This window comes from Enoplosus armatus, chromosome 15, assembly GCF_043641665.1.
Source record: "Enoplosus armatus isolate fEnoArm2 chromosome 15, fEnoArm2.hap1, whole genome shotgun sequence".
Lineage (NCBI taxonomy): Eukaryota > Metazoa > Chordata > Actinopteri > Centrarchiformes > Enoplosidae > Enoplosus > Enoplosus armatus.
The window spans coordinates 22545298-22567763 of NC_092194.1; the positions used below are offsets into that span (position 1 = coordinate 22545298).

At 43.2% G+C, this 22466-nt stretch overlaps 1 protein-coding gene across 1 annotated transcript in view; it reads left to right on the top strand.

Annotated features, from left to right (window-relative positions):
* mdga2a (MAM domain containing glycosylphosphatidylinositol anchor 2a) overlaps positions 1 to 21671 on the top strand; it is a 79066-nt gene extending 57395 nt beyond the window's left edge. The window contains exons 9-17 of the mRNA XM_070920378.1: positions 2193 to 2465; positions 6259 to 6407; positions 8797 to 8974; positions 13418 to 13438; positions 15161 to 15316; positions 20409 to 20576; positions 20658 to 20788; positions 21027 to 21126; positions 21583 to 21671. Of these exons, the coding sequence (XP_070776479.1) occupies positions 2193 to 2465; positions 6259 to 6407; positions 8797 to 8974; positions 13418 to 13438; positions 15161 to 15316; positions 20409 to 20576; positions 20658 to 20788; positions 21027 to 21126; positions 21583 to 21671 (1265 nt within the window). The remainder of the gene's footprint in view (positions 1 to 2192; positions 2466 to 6258; positions 6408 to 8796; positions 8975 to 13417; positions 13439 to 15160; positions 15317 to 20408; positions 20577 to 20657; positions 20789 to 21026; positions 21127 to 21582) is intronic.
* Positions 21672 to 22466: the final 795 nt, after the last annotated feature.

Here is a 22466-nt window from a genome sequence, read left to right on the forward strand (position 1 = left end):
AAAAGTGAACAGACGTTAGAATAAAAAAGGAAACTAGTGACTGTGAGGTAACTGTTGTATAAAATCCCCCAAGGTTGTTTTTCTACAGGGATTACGGGGACGTCAGTGATAATAGTTAATAATAGTAGTTAAGATGCGAGTGTAACGGTCCCCACAATCCCAGAAAGTTTTCTTCAAAAAGAGGACAGAGGTATCTAAACGTTTGATGTAGTTGTGTAGCTAAATATTATAGAATCCATATGTGGAATATTACTTCTATAAAACTGATTTGACTGTTTTGGAAAGCAGCAGTGTAGTCCTTTAAAGACCTGATCTTGTTGAACTCCAGGAAATTAAATAAAAAAGGAAATACAACTATCTGCCATTTTTTTTCTGGGGACCTCTTGAAGCTCCCTCAGGGGCCCTTGGAGGTAATTTGATTTACTGAATTAAATTATCATATAAATGAACTTATTCCTCATTTGGCCCTGAAGTGTCCTCATGGAGCCGCTGCTGCTCCGCAGACTCCAGCCAGAGAGAAACTTTTAACACTTTTACACAAAAGTTATCAGGATAAAAACTGTAGAAAAGAGCTCATTAATGAGCTGGAACACCAGCCTCAGCAGTGCATTGTGGGAATTAAACAGCAGGGTCAGATGTCTTTTTCGACGAATCCGAGAGCTCAGCTGAAGGTCGCCGCCGAGCAAAGGCGTCCAGCTGACCTTTAGATGTTCCTGGACCAGTTCCCTCACAGGAGGAAGGTCCTGGAAACATATCTGGGGGGTCGAGATGAACCGCAGACCTTTATCTGTGTGTGTGTGTGTGTGTGTGTGTGTGTGTGTGTGTGTGTGTGTGTGTGTGTTTGTGTGAGAGAGAGACTTCAACAACAGTTTCACAGTTTATAATATTAATAATCACACATGGAGTTTAACATGTGATTGATTAATAATGATAATAATTGACTTCATGTGGTTTTGAATGAAACAATATACAAACATGATGTTTCCCTACATTAAAACATTCATTTCATGTAAACCTGCACAGGAGTTCACATATTGGCACATTAGATTATATTGACTATATGAATTTCACATTTGATCAGTTCGTATGTCAGCAAACAGTAAAAGACAAACATGAAGTTCAGACGTGTGTTTTGGAAGTTGATAAATATGTTTTCACCATTGAGATATTATTATTAATGACATATTGTCTTTATCAGAATATCAGAAAGCTCTAAGTCTGATAGTTGAGTTGTTAGGTGTTAAATAAATGCACATCTAAACAACCTCAGGCTCCATTTGAGCTTCTGATTTCGTTTGAAACTGGTCTCTGCAGTCGCCTCGTCCCTGGAGCCAGGCAGCGCTTGTACTCTCCGTCCTCCCTCTCTGCTGCTGGAGGTCAGAGGACGGCCGCCTGCGGCTGCTGGCTTTCTGTCTGTTGATCCGTGTTTGACAGCAGGACGTTAATCTGGGAGGCGACACCTGTAATGTGGCTGAAATCCTCTGAGGAAGTTCAGCTGGAGGGATTTAAAAGGAGAGATCACACTCTGCCTTTGTGCCCTTTAGCAGAGCGCTGAGGTTAACGCCGGCCTGACTTTAAATATTTCAAATACTTAAGAGGTTTAAGGTTATTTTAGAGGCATTTTGGCTTCATTAAAGAGTGAAGCGAGAGAGCAGCCGCCATGACAGTTACATTTAGTCTCATTCAGTCTGGATTTATTAGTTTTAACAGTTTAATACAGTGACTCAACTTTCAGGTCAGTTCAGGTTCAACAGATCATGTTGAAACTTAATGATTTGATTTTCTTCTTTAACATTAACGTTGGACATTAAAGTGTTTGTCTGCAGCTGAACTGGTGAGATTACAGTTAGTGTTGAGGCTCGAAGCCACTGAACCTCTACCACAATGTCCTCACAGGTATACTGATACCAACAAGTGTGCGTGTGTGTGTGTGTGTTGTAAAAACCAGAAGATAATTTCCCAGATTAATAACTTAAAACAGTTTCTGTTTTCCAGCAAACCAAATAAAGAATTCACTTTCAGTTTATCTACGTGTTCAAAGCTGATTTGATTCTGATTGATAACCGGACTTGAAAGTGGATCCAGATGTTTAAAAAGAACTCCTCATCATCTGAGACACATTTGAAACTTTGACAACAAAGGCCTGTGAGTTTGTGAATCTTTTGGACTTTCTTCCCCCCTCTCTTTAACAGTCCCTCCCAACGTGGAGCCGGTCTACACGGAGATCCGTCAGGCTCTCGGCCGGGCGTTCAGCCTCACCTGCCGCCTGCTGCGAGCTCACCCCGCCCGCCTCCTGCGATACGAGTGGAAGCTGGGCTCCCGCCTGCTCACCGTCGGACAGTTCGGCGACCAGCGCGACGACACCAACTATCTGGTCAAAGCTCTGAACCGAGAGGGCTACGGCGAGTACACCTGTGACATCACCAACGAGGCCGGGGCAGGACGCTGCACCTTCCTGGTCACGGGTGAGTCGGCTGCACCCCCGGGGCATGATGGGACCTTGCATTTGACTTGAAGGTGTGAGCAGGTTGGCTTTCAGACATGATTTAGACTCATCTATAATTATTTGACACGACTAGAACGTGTCTTGAATGACCTGAAACGACTAGACGTGACTTGAAACTGAATTAGAGCGGGGGCGTGCTCCCCCATCACAAAATGTTGTGCATTTTAAAGTGAAACGCATCAATCTGTTCATCAAGGAAACAACAGAATCACAAACACATTGGTTGTGTAGATATGACAGATGATGAGTATCACGCAGGATCTTCGTGGCTAGGAGTGGTGCTAACGTTAGCTTGCTGCTGTAGTGCCTCCTGGGTAATGCAGTTCACTGGTTGGGTGTTATTTGACTCTCGGCGCTCTGTGGTGTCCGTTCGTGTTATTTGTGCCAGTTTGGAGCCGGGTCAACGTTATTGTAAGGTTAATGTAATGTTAGCCACCGACAGAGACAGACCCAGGTGAGCGTCACCTCGTGCCTCCTGGGTAATGCAGTTTATTCAGGACCATTATGAATCGCCCAGAGAGAAAAGTCCCAGCAGCTTGTGAGTACTGGTGAGTACTGGTGAGTACTAGTCTACTTCAAGCTCTGCATCAAATGATGTTGTGTCCTCAAAATGCAGCTTGGGATGTTCCTGACGGACTGGTAGTGAGAGATACTGAACACCCCCACCCCCCCAGTCAGCCAGTGATGAGGTTCTGTTCACAGGCCTGAGGTCTGATGGGAACTCTAAATGTTTACATCTGGAGGACAGAAACATGATGATTAATTAGAGTTTATCTCATCTTTAAACCCGCGTGCCGACAGACAGAAGCACAGAATCACTGAGTTTCCTCGAGGGACTTTGAAGCGTCATAAATAATGTGCGGAGCTTCAGGAAACCTTCACATCCTCTCACATCTGAACTCACGCTGACAACAAACACTTCACAAAACCTCCTGCCTTTAATAGCAGACCGCCTCCTCTCTGTTGTTCAGTTAACAGTTCAGGTGTTTGACGTAACAGGTAACAGGTAACAGACGTTTCATGACGAAGATGAAGCTTTATCTTTAAAGTTGAACGTCTGCTGATGTTGTATTCCATTAACCGTGAATCTTGTTTATCAGTTTTTAGACCACGATCAACATTTCGTTTTTAATCGTTTCTGTCACATGGTGACGCAGCAGTTAGCTTGTTTTTGCCTTCAAGGACACTGAGAGCTGAGAATAGAAAGCTGTAATGAGCTGTGGTTTTAATGTTCTTTATTTAATTTCTCAATAAGATTTCTTCATGGCATTGTTGTCTTTGTTTGAGTATAGAGAGACAGGAAACACACGGGGGGAGGGAATGAAGACACGTGACAAAGGTTCAGAGTGTTAGGCGCTGCACATCTTTCAGGCCAAGAGTACAGGGCACACTAACAGGATATGTCGAGTGGAAGTAAAGCAAGATGATAAAAGTATTTTATCTACTTAAAGTTTCTAACTGTCAACCAAACGTCTGCAGGAAGGAATACTATCCACAAGCTAAAAGACTAACAAGCACTGAGTCTGCTCTCTGAATCTGGACCATGAACAGGTGTGCAGTACTGAACGGTGAGTGCATACAGCTGCCAGAGGAACCCTGCGCTGTTTAAAGCTGAACTTTGTGAGGCTCCATCTAAGGCAAGGTAACGAATGACTAAATGCATTTTATTTCATATTTATCAGAGCTTGATGAAGCAGGACAGACGAGGACCGACGTCACATCACATTTACAACAAACTTTTAGCAGCTTTGTGATGAAAGCAGCTCTGCTCTCCGATGCGTATCAGATGAAACCCTGAGATCAGTTCATCTCTGCTGTGGATGTGAAAGCCTGGTTTTAATCTCTAATGTAAAGTCGTGACTGGATCTTCAGACGTCACACAGGAAGCTCCGGCTGAGTCGACTCGTATCTCCGTCCTCTCCTGATGAAAGCTCCCCTGCAGAGACTCCCCCTGTAAACCGACGGCTGCGTTAAGCCTCTTATCGCGTCCGGCCGCGAGCAGCAGCGGCAGAAAGCAGCTGAAGAGGGAAGTTGTAAGCTCAGGATGGAGAGCTGATGGAGAATGACGCAATTATGTCGGGCTTGTCGTTGCTGAGGTGAAGTTTGTGTTGTTAATCAGGTGTGAACACGCCGGAGGCATTTTAAACCTCTCATCCTGCAGCAGCCAATGAGACGGCAGCAGAAGTGAGACTGTGAGACAAAAGTCCACCAGGACGTGTCTCCAGACTGTCAGACTTCTTCTCACCTTCAGCCGGATGAAACAAGACGACGTTCGTCAAAGCAGCAGAAAAGATTCACCGTCATGATTTCATTATTCATGTTTCCATCCGTCTGAGTCTCTCAGATTCAGACTGAATGGACGTCAGGACGTCTCCATTATTCAGCTTGACGTGTCCTCCTGATGTCCTCCTCATCAACATCACGGTTTCTGTCTCTTTTCTTGGACGAAATCTGCTCAACTCAACTTAATACTTAGTCAGCTGATCCTGCTTGAAAAGAGTATTCTCTGCTCTTTTATGGAGCTTTCAACCACATCTCACTGTCTTCATCAGCAGATGAAGTGATCTGAATCAAAGTGTCCCCCTTTATAGGGTCACGTGATCAAAGTAGGAAACTGTTCCACAGATACAAACTCACTGTATCACTGTGAGTCACACAGCTGAGTCAGCCAATCAGGACTCAGCTTTGTGTTATCAGGAAGCTTCATCCAATCAGATGAGTTCTTCTTCTGTAGTGGTTTAATCCTCCAACCTGCACATCAGCAGGAACACACTGACACAGTGGTGTGTGTGTGTGTGTGTGTGTGTGTTGACATACAAACAAACTGTCACACACACACACACTGTTTACTGTCATATTAAGTTCATAATCCTGCTGCCTGTGAGATTAACACCCTCTCTGACTCTTCTTCTTCGGTCTTTGTGCTCTGTCATCATTTCTTCTTCTTCTCTCTCGTTGGACCAAACAAACATGGAAACTGGGACATATTTGAATCTTCACTTTGTCGCCATGACGACTGAGTTCATCACAAACTGATCCAGAATCTGACAGTGAAGCGATTTAATCAGCTGAATGTTTGATCAGTTTTGTCAGCAGTGTAAACGAAACAGAATATAAAGCTCTGTGATTGGTTGTTGAAATGCACCCTGGGAGTCGTAGTTGACATCTTGTAGCTTTGACTTTTTATCAGAGAACCATTATTTTTGACGCAGCTGTTCATCAAGCAGAATAATCAGTCTACTCACAATTTATAAACCATGATATTGATGTTACTGATGGGAGGAGGTTTATCTCGCATTCATTGTCTGTAGGTTCAGAAAAATACTTTGAGATGGATGACAGGAATTTAGATTCATCACCGTGGGAGGAGTGACGTCTGGAGTCCTTTAGACCTCTCGGTTTGTCCCCTCACATGTGATGGCAGTGAACACATCACGGTACGTATGACAAAAGTCCACAAGAGCTCGGTCCACAAGTCCAGAGGGTGGACGTCTGGATTCAGCCTGTGGGAGGATGAATGGGACTTTAACTTCCTCCCAGTCTGGTGCAGTAAGACCTGGACTTGAGTCCAGACTGAAACATCTTTCATGGTTTGCTGTCATGAAACAGTGAAGGGGACATTGAACGTTCCAGAAAGAGTGTGACATCTGTTTGTGTTGGTAACTGAACCTGCTTCCTGCTCTGTGTGTCCTCTGCCCCCCCTGTGTGTCCTCTGCCCCCCTGTGTGTCCTCTGCCCCCTGTGTGTCCTCAGGGAAGGCCTACGCTCCAGAGTTTTACTACGACACCTACAGCGCTCTGTGGCAGAACAGACCTCGAGTCTACGGCTTCAAGCTGCAGTGGACACAGATGGAGCCCAACGCTGTGGACCGGATCCTGGCCTACAGACTCGGTATCAGACAGGTCAGTACACAACAGATTATTATCAACAAACACCAGCTGTTTGAGGAAATGACTGGGCCTTTTTAAAATTACGTCTTCAGTAGGAACCAATGGGCTGTGAGGTGAGACACAAACAGGAAGTGAGACAGGACTGAGAGACGAACTGACACGAAAACCAGCCTTATACTTTAATAAGACACTCTTTATGATCAGAGTTTGACATCAACTGATTTGAATCCAAAATGGCTGCTAAATGTTTCCGACCAGAGAAGGTAATAAAGAAAACATGGAACTGTTCCTTTAATCCCTCCTAGTCGATCATTCACAGATAATTGTTAGAGTCGCGATCTGACATTAATGAAGAGAGATGTTTGACTTCTTCATCGACCAACCATGACGACACAAATCTGAATCATATTTTGTCAAGTATGTTTACTGATAAATATAGAAGATATATGACTCTTTTAATAACTTATATTTTCATGTTAATGTACGGAACAGTTGGTGTCATAAATGGGACAAAACATGAGAATGAAGGTTTGTTTTGCTTTGATGTCGTTGGTTACAGCCGATAAAACCTGATGAGGCAGTAAAACTGGTCCAGAGGGTTTATGAGCCAGTAACGACATTCAGATTAAACCCATCAGAGGACTGTGTGTGTGTTTATATGCAGTAAAACTGTGTAAGGGTTTAATGAAATATGATCAGCTCTGATTGGCAGATAAACAGTCAGAATTGATCATTTTGGCTTTTATTTCCAGGAGACAGTTTTTATAGTTTTCAAAAATGTTTCCAAATCTTATTGATTTGGCCGTGTGGCCGTGTTATAATACTGCAGTAATACTTCAATATATATATTATAACAGATAATTTGGGGGAAATCAAACTGCAGTCAGCCGACCAACATTTTAAACCAGAAAGCCATAAGCTTGGCTGCCAAATCGATGATTAATCAGGTGATTAATCAGACGTCACGTCCTCTTCCAGATTCTAAAATGAGATTTAAGATCAGGCTGAGTCAGCACAGTGTCAGACTCTCTGGAGGACGCTGACTGACCTGCAAACAGACCGACATCGGACAGAGAACCTAGAACAGGTGCACAGTTGTCATTGGATAATTCAAGTCTATTGGATGAAGAATCTCAGAGTGTCCGAGTGCCACAAACCATCATCACATCAGAAACAACTGAACACACATCGATCTTAAAGTCACAAAGAAGTATTCAAGTGTGACGGATTAAAAACGGTCCAGTCTCTGCAGAGTGACGTGTTGTCAGAATGAGTCGAGGTTAGCATGTTAGCATGTTAGCATGATGTCCAGCAGCAGCGGATATGAGAACTGTCCAACACGAACAGACCACGAGGACGTTTCAGCGTGTAACGTGTGCTGCTGCAGTTTATACATAATGAAGGGTTTGATGCTGTATTCTTACCAGTATGTGGACGTGAAGTATTTGGTGCCTGCAGGTTGATTAGTGTCAGGATGAACCAGTCTGAACACAGGAGGCACTGAGCTGATATTATTTAGAGATCAATCACTTTTCTATGTTTAAGGATAATATTAACTTTATCTGAGAATATGGACAGAAAAACCTCCACAACATGTTTGATGAAGAACTCTCCAATGACCAATATAACGTTACACACAGTGCAGGACATGATGCAGAGTACCTGAGGCTCCTGCAGCATCAGCCTGGCTTTAGACAGTAAGGAGGAGGAGGAGGAGGGCTTGTTGCCATGGCAACTTGCCTGTCTTTTCATTCATGCAGAACAGTGTGCTGCAGAGAGAGACAGAGCAGGGAGGAACTGCTGATGGGACAGAATATGATGAGAAGAAGACACCAGGTTGTTTTTATTCACACTTTCAATTTGCACATAAAAAAACTTGAAAGGAAAGGCCGAAGAAAAAGTTGGTTTATCAATAACGACAAAATGCAACACAAGCAGAATTTGTGAATAAATGATGAATGAAGAAAACTCTCTGCTCTCTGTTGAACACATAGGAATGTATTTTATTACGTTCTGGTACTTAGCATCCCCCCAGACACTCGCCCAGATATTACACCCCTCAGGCTGTTACGAGAACAAGGTCCTCTTCTTAGTTATTAGTCAACAAAACCCGACAGAACCAGATTCCATCAAGAATACCTCAAGAAATTGAGACCCAAAGGTCTCCTCATCAGTTGTTCACCTAACGGTTGTTTTAAGACTTGAAATATTGTGAACGTGTCCTTTAATATGTGAGACCATCACATATTAGCCGACATCACTAAGAGCAAGTATTTGGGGACGAAGGGCAGGTCCCCACAAGGTAAACCAGTAGATTTAAGGGTTTAGACTCTAGACTTTAGGGTGGGTCAGTCGTTAGGGAAGGTAACAAACGCAAGTATTTTGTGTCTGTATTGTTCAGATGGGTCAGTCTCGCTGGTGGGAACAGGAGATTCCCATGGAGGCAACCATCCAGAAGGGGGAGCTGTTGACCTACAACCTGACTGAACTCATCAAACCTGAGTCCTACCTGGTCCGCCTCACCCCCATCACCCGCTACGGAGAGGGCGACGCCACTGAACGCATCATCACGTACAGCGGTATGTCGTCTTATCTCGTGTCTCCAGCTCATGAATTCTCAAATTAAAACCAGTATTTAAATACGGACTGGTTGGGTGTTGCATTACTGGTACAATAATGTCTCAAATGATAAATAAAGTCAGTATAATATCCATCAGTACAACCACAGCGTCATGTCATAAACACTTTCTCTCTTTAATACTCATATCACTTCTACTTTGCTGTTGTTTTGTTTGATCTACTCACACCTGATTCAGCCACACGTCCTCAAGAAACCTGTGGATTTAGATGTTTGGTGACATCACAATAGACACTACTGAACTACTGTAGCGGGCGAGCTAAGACGTTAGCCAACCGGGAACATGCTAGCACTAATCGGTCACAATTTGCTCTTCCATTTTAGACTCCCCGGCTCCCTCAAAGGCCAGAACTGCCAAGATGGTTGTCGGTTTGTCAACGGTTATTTCCTTCCTCTGACAACATTTGCAAAGCTGATTTTTGAACCTGCATTGTTTACCTCCACCTTTATTTGCTAGCAGTCTTCTTCCCTGCCTTTATTGGCTCATTGCTGCGTTTCTTTGCACTTTAGCGGCACTCCATAGTGCTACTACGGTCAAAACCTCCAGACAGTAGCTTTAAGCTACTGCCAATGAGACTCAACACTTCCTGCACAGATGATTCACATTAAAAGGACAAGACAGGATTATTTCCTTTGGCCTGCTGTTAAGACTTTTAATGTAAAAACTTTTGCCGCAAGTGTTTAGTTTCATTGACTGTAATTTAACAAGTTATCGGAAATAATCAGAGAATGAGAACAGTGTTGTTGTTAACCAGCGGAAGTGGTGAGTAAGACATGACTCTGCTGTTGTACTGATGGAAATAAACATTATCATCAAGACAAGTAACATGGAGGAAGTGATGAGTTTGAATCAGCAGCAAATTAAAACAGAAGCAGATCAGAAAACACTGAAGACTAAAATACGATCAAATATAATAAGAAGAAAGATGTGTCTCTGACAAAAGCCTGTCTCAAATAAAGGCCTGGTTCTCTCTGAAGGGAAGGTAAATAATTACAGATGTTAACTAATAATTTGTCAGTGCTCAGAGACCTAAATATGAGGTTTTAGACCTGTTTTATCATCTTAAACATGTTTTTATGCAGTGTTTCTGCACACAAGCTGCTTCTCTTTATTTACATGAAACCAAAAAGTGGAAAAACAAGAGAACAAAAGAAATGCAAACTGTTGAGCCGTCACACAGAAATCCTGACGGAGTCTAAAAAAATCACAACTGCAGAGAAACGTCAAAGTAAAGAAATACAAAACAGAAGAGAAGTGAAATCAAGATGACAAACAGAGAAACAAACTCAGAGGAAGCTCACAGCGGGAGGCGACGACTCTCAAACACAGAAGAAGAAGAAGAAGAAGAGGAGACGATCTGAACATGAACCCGTCTGCTCTGTGATGTTGAGTTTTGACAGACTGTCAGTGAACGCCTCGCCTCCTGATAGTCGCATTAACACAACAAACAGAGAGGGTTCAAACAGGAAGTTCAGATGTCTCATCAGCTGACGCTGTGAAGGTAAACACCTCCACCTGCTCAGCTCGGTCACATGACCCTCTGCAGGTGACAACCTGACGTGTCAAACATCTGTACAGCTGTTTGGATGCTTTTCATACAGAATGAAGCAGCTGTTAAAACACTTTACTTACATTTAAAACATGAATATTGTGTGTTTGCACAGTTTTCACACACACACACACACACTTAGGTTTTAGTGTTTTAGTCATTTCAGCAGGTTAAAACAATCTGAGCTTTAGTTACTCTACAGATAAAATGTGATGTTTTGTTTCAAATAAAACTACGACAGTTTAAACAAGCTGAGATAATGTGTTGATTGATTAGTTGATTGACAGAAAATGTTTTTTTACTGAAGGAACATTTTACTGTGACAGAGTATTTGTACTGTGTGGTATTAGTACTTTCACTGCAGTAAAGGCCCTGAATACTCCCTCCATCACTGCAGTCACACCTTTTAAAGATGTCAGGTGAGCAGCAGCGTGGGATTCATACAAATACACTGACAACAATAAACAAAGAGACTTCATATTATTTTCACCTCTTTCCACAGATCTAATTCATTTTAGATGTAGCTGTGAATTTACATATATTTATATTTATCTGATATTTCTGTGTTCTGGCTCCTGCTGCAGATCGTGTGTGTGTGTGTGTGTGTGTGTGTGTTTGTGTGTGTATGTGTGTGTGTGTGTGTGTGCGCAGCTTCCTGTCTTCACACTGTCCCAGATCTGTAGTGCTAACTCAAAACTAGCGCTGCTAACACGCTGTGACATTACACACCACACCTCCTCTGGAGTGAGGCCGAGCCTGCAGGACACACACACACACACACACGGTTGTGTTTCCATCACTTCAGAGGACATTATGTATAATAAATGGTACAATATCTACATCTGTCTATGTGCACTACAGTATAATCCCATTAGCTTTATTTCTTTCGTTATGTGAACTTACTGTAAATTATAGTTGTTTTTTAGTTTTAGTAGCTTTTTTATTATAGTCTTTATTGCTTTTATTTAATATATCTTGATTTTCTACTTATGTCTCTTGTTATTGCACTATCCTGTGTGCTGCTGGAACAATGCAAATTTCCCTGCTGAGGGATTAATAAAGGATTATCTAATCTTATTTTATCTTATTACATTGACTTACATTAATTTCCTGGAGACTGACTCTAAACTTAAACCAAGTCTTCTCCCTAAAATTTAATGACTAACTACGCTATGAGGACGTGCGTTTTGTCCCCAAAAGGAAGGAGAGTCCCCACAATGTGACTGTGTGAACAGATTCATGTCCCCACAACATGAGTAATACATGCTCACACACACACACTAAAGGACCATTTTCTAAATCCTCCATCAATTTTTAAATTGATTTCCTTCCTTCCAGGCAGCCAGTCGTTTTGGTTCATTTCTATTAAAGTTAACCTGCAGAGAGAAAATCCATCACAGTCAGTGTTTAGTCAGTGTTGTGTTTTAGCTAAAGATATGTCACCGCTGTGTGTGTGTGTGTGTGTGTGTGTGTTAATGCTGCAGGCTGTTGTCTTCACACACAGCTGTAAAAGGTCATGTAGTCAGTAAATTAACATATTCTGAGGCTGTGAACTTTTCACTGAAGAGATTCTCAGATTCTGTTGTGTTAAAGGATAATCCTGGTTTATCTTATTTTGTAGTAAACAGGAACTTCTAGTCAAGGGGTGTGTCAGATCAGCAAACAGATCAGCCAGAAGACATTAATATACAAGACAAGAAGAGGAAGAGGAGGAGGAGGTTACTTTTGTTTTATTTTCTTCTTTCTTATTTTGAAATTTAAACTTCATCATCAATTTTCCATCAACTGTCAACTGTTAACACGAAGCTTTAGTGTTGATGATAAAAGACTGAAACTTCCCGGCTCCTCCTGTTGTATTCAGGAGACACTTGATCATCTACAACCATTTCTCAGAGTTACAGTCCTTTTGTGAAACACCTCCGAGGCTCAACAAGGTTCAAAATAATTATTTACAATCATCTTTACATTAAATCTGCATGAACTGATAAACAAGGAGCTGAAAGTCACTGATGATTCAGAGACACCAACACACTGTCACTTCATATAAAGTCATCATTAAAATATCCATTAAAGCTGCTTTAAGATGCTTTCCTGGTCCTACAAGGATGGAGGAGCGAGGAACAATGAAACAGCTGGCCCGTAACCAGCGTCCTCACTTTCAACATCTAAAAATTGGTCCTCACAATGATAGAAGTACAAGCACACACACACACAGAGCTCGTCAATTAGTGCTGGTTGATAAAGAAGCACAAGCTTGTTGCCAAATGATGCAGCAGCTGTTCACACAGTCACAGTGTCCAACAGTGTGTGTGTGTGTGTGTGTGTGTGTGTGTGTGTGTGTGAGTGAGTGAGTGAGTGAGTGAGTGAGTGAGTGTGTGTGTGTGTGTGTGTGTCAGATGTGGTGTAATTACCTTTTGCTCTGAAAATCAAAATCAAAACTGCTCACTGTGTCAAACATGCTGCTGGTTTGGTTTTACTTCTCTGCTTCCTGTTTTAGACTGAAAGAAAACGCCTGCTTCCTGTTTTAGACTGAAAGAAAACGCCTAAATATTTATTGTCAACTTGTTTGTAATCATATTTGTTTATTTTGCTTTGTATAGTAACTCTGCATGCTGTTGGACTTAAACAGATCCCCATTGAACCAGGTTCTGAGTGGCATCCCGTCCACATCCGATCAGATGTATTTATCAGCTGAAATTATCACAACAATAACAATCATTTAATTTTCTTATTCACCGGCCTCCTGCAACGTGAAAGTTCTGCTGACGTTCCAACCTGAAGAAAGTTTTTTACTTGATGATCTAACAGAGTTCTTGTCTTTTGTCCCTTCACAGCTCCTGTTAATCCACATCTCAGTAAGTACCTGACCACACTGACACTCTGTACTCGCCAGGAGTCACTTCATTTATATAAAATATATAAAAATATATAAAAAATGTTTTTACACACAACTAAGTTACGGCAGGTTAACTAACGAGTTCCTACGTACAAATTATTTAAAGTAAATATTTACAGCCAGTAACTACAAGATGTGAACAATCTGCCTGCTTCAATAATACAAACACAACAAGGCCGCTCAGAGAGACCAGACGAGCTGAGGTGGGACGTGGTCTCTACAGGGACGTGGTCTCTACAGGGACGTGGTCTTTACAGTGACGTGGTCTTCACAGGGACGTGGTCTCTACAGGGACGTGGTCTTTACAGTGACGTGGTCTTCACAGGGACGTGGTCTCTACAGTGACGTGGTCTCTACAGGGACGTGGTCTTCACAGGGACGTGGTCTCTACAGTGACGTGGTCTCTACAGGGACATGGTCTCTACAGGGACGTGGTCTCTACAGGGACGTGGTCTCTAAAGGGGCAGGGTCTCTACAGTGACATGGTCTCTACAGGGACATGGTCTTTAAAGGGACGTGGTCTCTACATTCACGTGGTCTCTACAGGGACGTGGTCTTTACAGTGACATGGTCTCTACAGGGACGTGGTCTTTACAGGGACATGGTCTTTACAGTGACATGGTCTCTACAGGGACATGGTCTTTAAAGGGATGTGGTCTCTACATTCACGTGGTCTCTACAGTGACATGGTCTCTACAGGGACATGGTCTTTAAAGGGACATGGTCTCTACATGGACGTGGTCTCTACATGGACGTGGTCTTTACAGTGACGTGGTCTTTACAGTGACGTGGTCTCTACAGGGACATGGTCTTTACAGTGACGTGGTCTTCACAGGGACATGGTCTCTACAGGGACGTGGTCTTTACAGTGACGTGGTCTTCACAGGGACGTGGTCTCTACAGTGACGTGGTCTCTACAGTGACGTGGTCTTTACAGGGACGTGGTCTCTACAGGGACAGGGTCTCTACAGTGACGTGGTCTCTACAGGGACAGGGTCTCTACAGGGACGTGAACAGTAATCACTTCAGGGTTGGCAGATCATGAGGAATACAAATCAGCAGCTAACGCTCGTATTCAAACGATATGATGCGACGTTGACTTCCTTGTTTACATTGTTCTGATTGGACGAGGCCACAGGAGTTACTAAGTAATTGATTAATATATTTTAAAGGTTTTATTAGCCAAGACATCACTAACGCTTGACTTGTGCAACCAAATTTAGTAACTTTTAGTTTGAAACTCGCTAGTACAACTTAGTAGAACTTAAGAAGGACTTTATAAACAGCTGGTGCAACCTCGTCCTGTACATTGTTCGGGAGAAAATCTGAAAATTTTACATTTAATATATAACTTCCTTGGCTTTCTGCAGTCTCGTGCTCCCATCCAGAGCCCTTTCAAAGTACGTAGACTCAGAAAGAAAGAAATTATCCAGTCTCCACTGGTTCAGCTGGTTTATTTATCTCATCTGCAGCCCCAACTTTTATCAACATGATGAAGAAACGTAATGAAAGTTGTTAGGGATAAAACGGAAGAAATTCTACTGAACCATATTTTGAACCACAATTCAACAGATAGCTTTAAATTTAACAAATGACGTATTATCAGCTGCAATTTATGTGTTTATATTCAAAAAATGTATGTGGTTATATGTAATGTTTGTGTGTGTGTGTGTGTGTTCAGGGGAGTTCCAGTGTGGTTTCGAGGACGAGGCATTGTGTTTGTTCTCTCAGGACAAAACAGACGAGTTTGACTGGACGCGTCACAGCGCCGCCACGCGAGACACCAAATACACACCGAACACCGGACCGAGCTCCGACCACACCGGCTCCAAGCAGGGTACACACACACACACACACACACACACAGAAACACAAGGACAATAAGGCTTCAGTCACATCCAGTTCAAGTGTTTGTTTGTAAGCTGCAGCCTACTTCACCCTGTGTATCACCGTTTCATCTCATGTCATGTTATATTCCCCTAAACACCATTCAAAGGGAACAAAGTCCACCTACCAGCACCTCTAAAGTGTAAAACAACATGTTTCAGGGGGAGTTTGGGACAGACTATTTCCTGGCCAGGACTAGTTGCCAGACAACCAGCATAGACTCCAGGAAGTCTCTGCTCCCAGCCAAGAAATAGTCTGACACAGACCCCCCCACCAGATTTAACATGTTGATCAGTGAGCTTTAGAGGTGCTGGTAGGGGGATTTTGTTCCCTTCGAACTGAGCCAGGCTATCTGTCTCTTTATGCTAAGCTAAGCTAACCGGCTGCTAGCTGTATCCTTTTATTTAACAGACAGATGTGAGAATGGCATCAATCTGAACATCTAGACGTGTATTTCCCAAAATGTCAATCTGAGCACAAGAACTTTCCATTAGTTCATCCAAGAGTGTTGAACAGGAAACGAGAGACGGATCTCAGATCTGTCCTTCACCAGCCGACCTGACTCCTCTGCCTCCTTCATGCCGTTCAGCTCGCTGTGGGAGTTTTTGTTTGTTGGTCGCCAGCAGCTCTGACTGTAGGAGGAGAGCTGAGGATTAAAACTGACACTGAATGTCGGCCTGATGAGACGGACATCGAACCGTCGCTGAGTCGTGCCGTTCGTGCCGGGCGACGCCCACTCTGAACATGATAAGAGGCTGAAAATAAAAAGCAGTGCAGCAGCAGTGAAGCAGCCGGAGGAGTCGAGTCCTGGGCTGACTGAATGAGAGCAGTGTGACGGACGCACTGCAGAGTTTTGTTCTGCTGTGAAAACTGACAGAAACAAATCATTTCACTGGTTGAAAGTTGAAAAGATATTTTTTGTTTGTTTGTTTATTTTTGGGTGAATTATTTCAGTAATTAAAAGTCCTTGTCTGGAATTTAGGTCTTCATAATAATTAACTGAAAGTAATAAACAGGTAGAGACAGAAGCTACCAATGCTAACCAGGACCACAGTGGAAATAAGCTTTAATCTTTGTCATTTTAATCGTGTGTCTGCAGTTTTGTATTTCTTCATCTTCTGCAAGCACATGAAAGCATTGACTCATCATCTAGCTAGCAGTTAGCATTTTATAAACACAGAATAAATCACACAGGGACAAAACTAAAGAGACAGAAAGAGGAACACCTCCAATGTGGCTGCCAGAGGGAAATTTCATCACTTGAACACTCTCTGCTAAATTTCCGCATTTTACAATGGAGTATGGCATTTGTCCCTCCCATACAGACAGAGGGACGTTATCAGGGAAAAGCAGGATGTCACGAATACAAACTGAATATCAACCGACTGTCAGACTGACTTTCACAGCCTCATTACAGAAAGGAAAATGTCTGACTGAATTATCTTTGTACTGTCAACACTGACACTGGATCTGTAAGTAGGCGTAATAAGCCGACCTGTCAAACTGTCCAAAATAACTTTAGTTGGATAAAGATAACTTCAGCATCTGTCCCAGGGCAAAAATAGTTTGCAGAAAAGAATGACAGTTGAGAGTTGAGAGTTTGGTAATTTATTTCTTACTTTTAAAGACACACAGTCAGCTGTCACGTGCAGATATTTCCGGAAGCTCAAACAGCTGAAATTGTTTCAAACATAAAAAAAACATTAAAACTAAATGTCAGGTTTTGGTGACAGAAACAAAGAGTAAGGGATTCTTTCTAGAGCCGCCATTTTGCCGCCAGATGTTCAATAAGAATAAATAAGGAACTTGTTCTGTTGTCTGATTGTGTGTTTTATCACATTGTCTTTCTCTTCACATTGTAAGATAACTGAGTATCTCGTTAAACATTGAACATGTCGTTATTCAACAAAGATGAAACATTTGTTTTGTTAGCATTCGACAGCTAGCGAGCCTGGCGCGGTTCACATCATGTGAGATGGAAGGTAGCTTTGAGAAAGGCTCTCATTGGACGACTCAATAGCAGATTTAAGTACAAGCAAACTCGATGTGCTTCATGTTAAAGTGCAGCCAGACCTACAGAGTTGTGAGAGGGTTAGCGTACCGTGCAGAGCCTTTAAATTTGGGTTTCATTATTTTGAGCTACAGACGACTGTGGCTGTGATGAGGCGCCCGTGTTCTTTTCAGGCTCCTCCATTTTGCTATTATTATCAGTCAGATATATCGGAGCTCTTCCACTTCGTCGTGCCGCGTCGTGCCAGCTGCAGCAGTGTGGTAAAACAGCCACACGGCAAAATGCAGAGAGTGAGTCACAACCAGTCGTCTCAGCGGCCGCCTGCTGCAGCTCCTCCAGGCAGGAAGAGGCTAAATAATCAAATGTGATTGGTGTTGATTGGATTGTCAACACCTGGCCATCAGACCCCCTCCTGAGGTAGAGAGACAGCCGGTCAGACTGAGAGAGAGAAATATTAAGTTTAATTTTTGAAAAGGTCTCAGTAATAATAATCTAATGACATAATATAAAACAGTATAACAGCTTTCTACATTGAGTACTTTTACTTTTAATACTTCAGTACATTTTCCGGATTATACTTGCATACTTTTACTGAAGTATCATTTTCAATGCAGGACTTTGAGTATTTTCACAGTGTGGTATTAGTACTTGTACTGAAGGATCTGAATATTCCTCCCCTGCTCATGAATAATAAAACAGTATGATCAGGATTAAGTGAAGGAAGTTGTGCTCAGAGTTTAATCCCTGAGTAAACGAAGGTTAAAGTAACTCCACATTCATTCAGTTAATATGTGACTGTTCTTCTTCTTCTTCTGCGAGGTTTCTCTCTGCAGTACAGTCTCGTTAAAGCGAGCCTCGGGGTGAACTGTTTTAAATCTGCCGTCCAACAGGAAACATGCGTGAGTGTGTGTTTCATACACTCATGTACAATTTAATTTGTGAGGATTGTTTTTCTGCTGGACGAGCCGGAGGTGGATTTGTTTGCGCTGCTGTTCCTCCGTACGACTGTTCCATTAGTCTTTACTGTTTCTGCCCAGCGGGTTAATCTGTGCAGGTCAAAGGGAGGAGAGCGACGCAGCGTCACAGGTTCAACTCCCTGTACGGCTCGGGAAGTCAAATTACATTCAAAGGAAAATCCAGTTGAATTTGAGCTTTTTTGTGATTTGTTTTACAGTTTTTACAACATTTGATTTTTAGGTGGTGTTCTGTGGAGCCTCAACGTGTACAATATCAAATCAATAAAAAAGAAAAAAAATATTTTGAATTAACAGACATAAATATAAATTATTAAATAATTTGATAGATTATTTAAACTCAGTTTGTTGTTAACGGTGGTTAGTCCACCACTGCTGCTGCTGGATGGACTGTGATGAGATGTGGTTCAGACCTTCATGGTCCCCTCAGGATGAACTGTAGTAACTCTGGTGATCCTCTGACTCTTCATCAGCGCCACCATCAGGTCACCATGTTCATGTGTCCAACACTTTGGTTTATGACCAAATACCTGCAGAACTGATGACATTCATCAGCCTCAGCTGGACTCTGTGTTTAATGCTAATCAGCTAATGTTAGCATGCTAACCCGCTAAACTAAGATGGTGAACGTGGTAAACATTATATTTGCTAAACATCAGCATGTTAGCATTGTCATTGTGAGCATGTTAGCATTCAGATGTTAGCATTTAGCTCAAATCACCACTGTGTCTAAATGCAGCTACTAGCATGCTGTAGACTGTTAGCCTGGTTACTTTCATGAGAACATCATTTTACTTAAGTTGATTTATTTAAATATAGAAGGTTTTATTTCATCTTCACAGAGTTTTTATCTCTATAGATTCACCCTTTGCTGAAAGTCGTCCCCATCATCGTCCTGTCTCTCTCTCTCTGTCTCTGTCCTGTCTCTCTCTGTCTCTGCCCTGTCTCTGCCCTGTCTCTCTCTCTGTCCTGTCTCTCGCTCTCTGTCTCTGTCCTGTCTCTCTCTGTCTCTGTCCTGTCTCGCTCTTTGTCTCTGTCCTGTCTCTCTCTCTGTCCTGTCTCTCTCTCTGTCTCTGTCCTGTCTCTCTCTCTCTGTCTGTCTCTCTCTCTCTCTGTCTCTCTCTCTCTCTGTCTCTGCCCCGTCTCTCTGTCCTGTCTCTCTCTCTGTCTCTGTCCTGTCTCTCTCTGTGTCTCTGCCCTGCCTCTCTCTGTCTCTGTCCTGTCTCTCTCTGTCCTGTCTCTCTCTGTCCTGTGTTTCTCTCTGGCTCTGTCCTGTCTCGCTCTCTGGCTCTGTCCTGTCTCTCTCTCTGGCTCTGTCCTGTCTCACTCTCTGTCCTGTCTCTCTCTCTGTCTCTGTCCTGTCTCTCTCTCTCTGTCTCTCTCTCTCTGTCTCTTTCCTGTCTCTCGCTGTCTCTGTCCTGTCTCTCTCTCTGTCTCTGTTCTGTCTCTCTCTCTGTCTCTGTCCTGTCTCTCTCTGTGTCTCTTTCCTGTTTCTCTCTGTCTCTGCCCTGTCTCTCTGTCCTGTCTCTGTCTCTGTCCTGTCTCGCTCTGTCTCTGTCCTGTCTCTCTTTCTCTGTCCTGTCTCTCTCTCTGTCTCTGTTCTGTCTCTCTCTGACACTGCCCTGTCTCTCTCTGACACTGCCCTGTCTCTCTGTCTCTGTCCTGTCTCGCTCTTTGTCTCTGTCCTGTCTCTCTCTCTGTCTCTGTCCTGTCTCGCTCTGTCTCTGTCCTGTCTCTCTTTCTCTGTCCTGTCTCGCTCTTTGTCTCTGTCCTGTCTCGCTCTCTGTCTCTGTCCTGTCTCTGTCTCTGTCCTGTCTCTCTCTCTGTCCTGTCTCTCTCTCTGCAGCTGTCTCGGTGTCTGCAGCGTTGTTGTTGCTGTAGCTAACAGGAGCTAGCTGGCTAGTTGTGGTAGCAGTTGCTGAGCTGGAGGTTTAGATCATGAAATTAAATTGAAAACAGACGTCTGAATGATGAAATAAGCGTCCAGAACATGTTGTGTTTTAATCATTTATTAGTTTATTAAGCCCTGAGCTGACCTCTGACCTCTGACCTCTCAGGTTTCTACATGTACATCGAGACGTCGAGGCCGAGGCTGGATGGAGACAAGGCCCGGCTGCTGTCTCCCACCTTCAACATGAACACCAAGAGCTCCTCCTCCTCCTCCGTCACCAACAACCCCACCTACTGCTTCGCCTTCTACTACCACATGTACGGGAAACACATAGGTGAGACTGCAGCAGCCTGTCTCAGGAGCAGGATGTAGTAGATAATAATAAACACCTGACCCTGTTGGTTTGTGTCTGCAGGAGCTCTGAACGTGTTTCTGCGTCAGAAGGGTCCGACGGTGACGGACACCTCGGTCTGGAGTCTGACCGGTAACCAAGGAGACCGCTGGCAGCAAGCCAAGGTTAACATCCACCCAACCGCAGCCTTCCAGGTACAAACCACACCCTCCTCACCTCAACCAACTCCCAACAGTAACATCCTGCTTTCCATTAATGACGAGGAATAATGACATTATTATATATTATAATAATATAACAGGGGACATTTTACATGCAGGACTTTTACTGTAACGAAGTATTTATACAGTGTGTTATTAGTTCTTTTACTGCAGTAAAGGACCTGAATACTTCCTGCAGCGCTGCTTAGTTTCCTGTCTGTCTCTCCGGTAGATGATGATGGAGGGCGTCCGAGGCTCTGGTATCGAGGGAGATATCGCCATCGATGATGTCACCATCGAGGAGGGTGAATGTAAAGACCCTCCCCCCAACAGTGAGTCCACGAACACTGATGAAGACATGAAACGACAGCTCTTTCATTTCTCTACATATCTTCCACCATCTCCCTCCTCTTCATTTAAGACCTTCGTTTCAGATTTTAAGGGCTACATCACTTCCTCCTTAACTTACTGAATTCATCTGAAACAATTTAAGGTTTGAATCATGTTTACAAAATGGCTTCCTCACTGCGTGTTGCCACGGTGACGATGACGGTGAGTTCTTTGTGTTCCATCTAACTGGCTGTCTCACGACCCCCTGTAGGATCCCGAACCTCATGTTGGGAACCACAGCTCTAGTTTCTGTCCACATTTTGTGCAATTTTTTACAGAATTTCCAGAAAAAAATCTAAATAAAATGTGAATTAACTCTATTATTGTTTTTAAAACTTCAGTATTTTCTCTGACTGGTTAAACATGTCCTCTCTCTCTCTCTCTTGTTTCCCACTCAGATCTAAGGTCACTCGCCCCGCCCTCATCGCCCCATATATGGCAGCTGTGCATCACTCTGAGTCTGGCTCTGATTGGCCGGCAGAGGTGACCCCCCCTCTTTACGGGGCACCACGACCTCTGACTCTTCTGCCCGCCCTCACCTTCCCATCCTTTCACCCCCCCTTACCCCCCAACTACCAAAGATACGGTCAGAACTACAGAGAGACTTCCTGCCAAGATGGCTGACACAGAAGGTCTGAAGGTCACATGGAGAAGTGATGACTTAAAGGACCACTCCAAAATTTTAGCCTTCCAGTCTTTATGCTAAGCTAACTGACTCCTGACAGTTATTTATAAATTAAAGTAGCCATGAATGAATAAGTCACAAATTTGACTCTCCCATAAGTTTTCGGTTCATTTATCATTATTTTGACATCGAAAGTCCTTGTTTTATGCTAACGTTATGCTAAACTAACCACGTCCGGACTCCAGACACTTAACATCTCACTCTCAGAAAGAAAGAGAATACAGTTATTTTCCAAAATGTTGAAAAGCTCATGGAGGTCATGTGGTTGTAATAATTCAAACAGCACCAGAATCACTGAGGGGGGGGGGTATTCAGATTACATGTCGACATGAAATCTGGTTTCTCTAATCCCTCATCCAGATTACAGAACTCAGGGTTCTTGTTTGATGATTTCAGATTACTGCAGAAAGTTGACAGAACTCTGGTCACATCTAACAGTTAGAATAGAAACGGTACGAGAAAAACAGGCGCTTCAGCTTGAATGTCATCTTTCCTGACCTCCCCTCTGTCCCGCCATCCCCAGTCATAACCCCCCCCCCACAGATCAACAGTACTGTACTGCGAGCTGGGCGGACAAACGGCAGTCTCTCTTTTTGG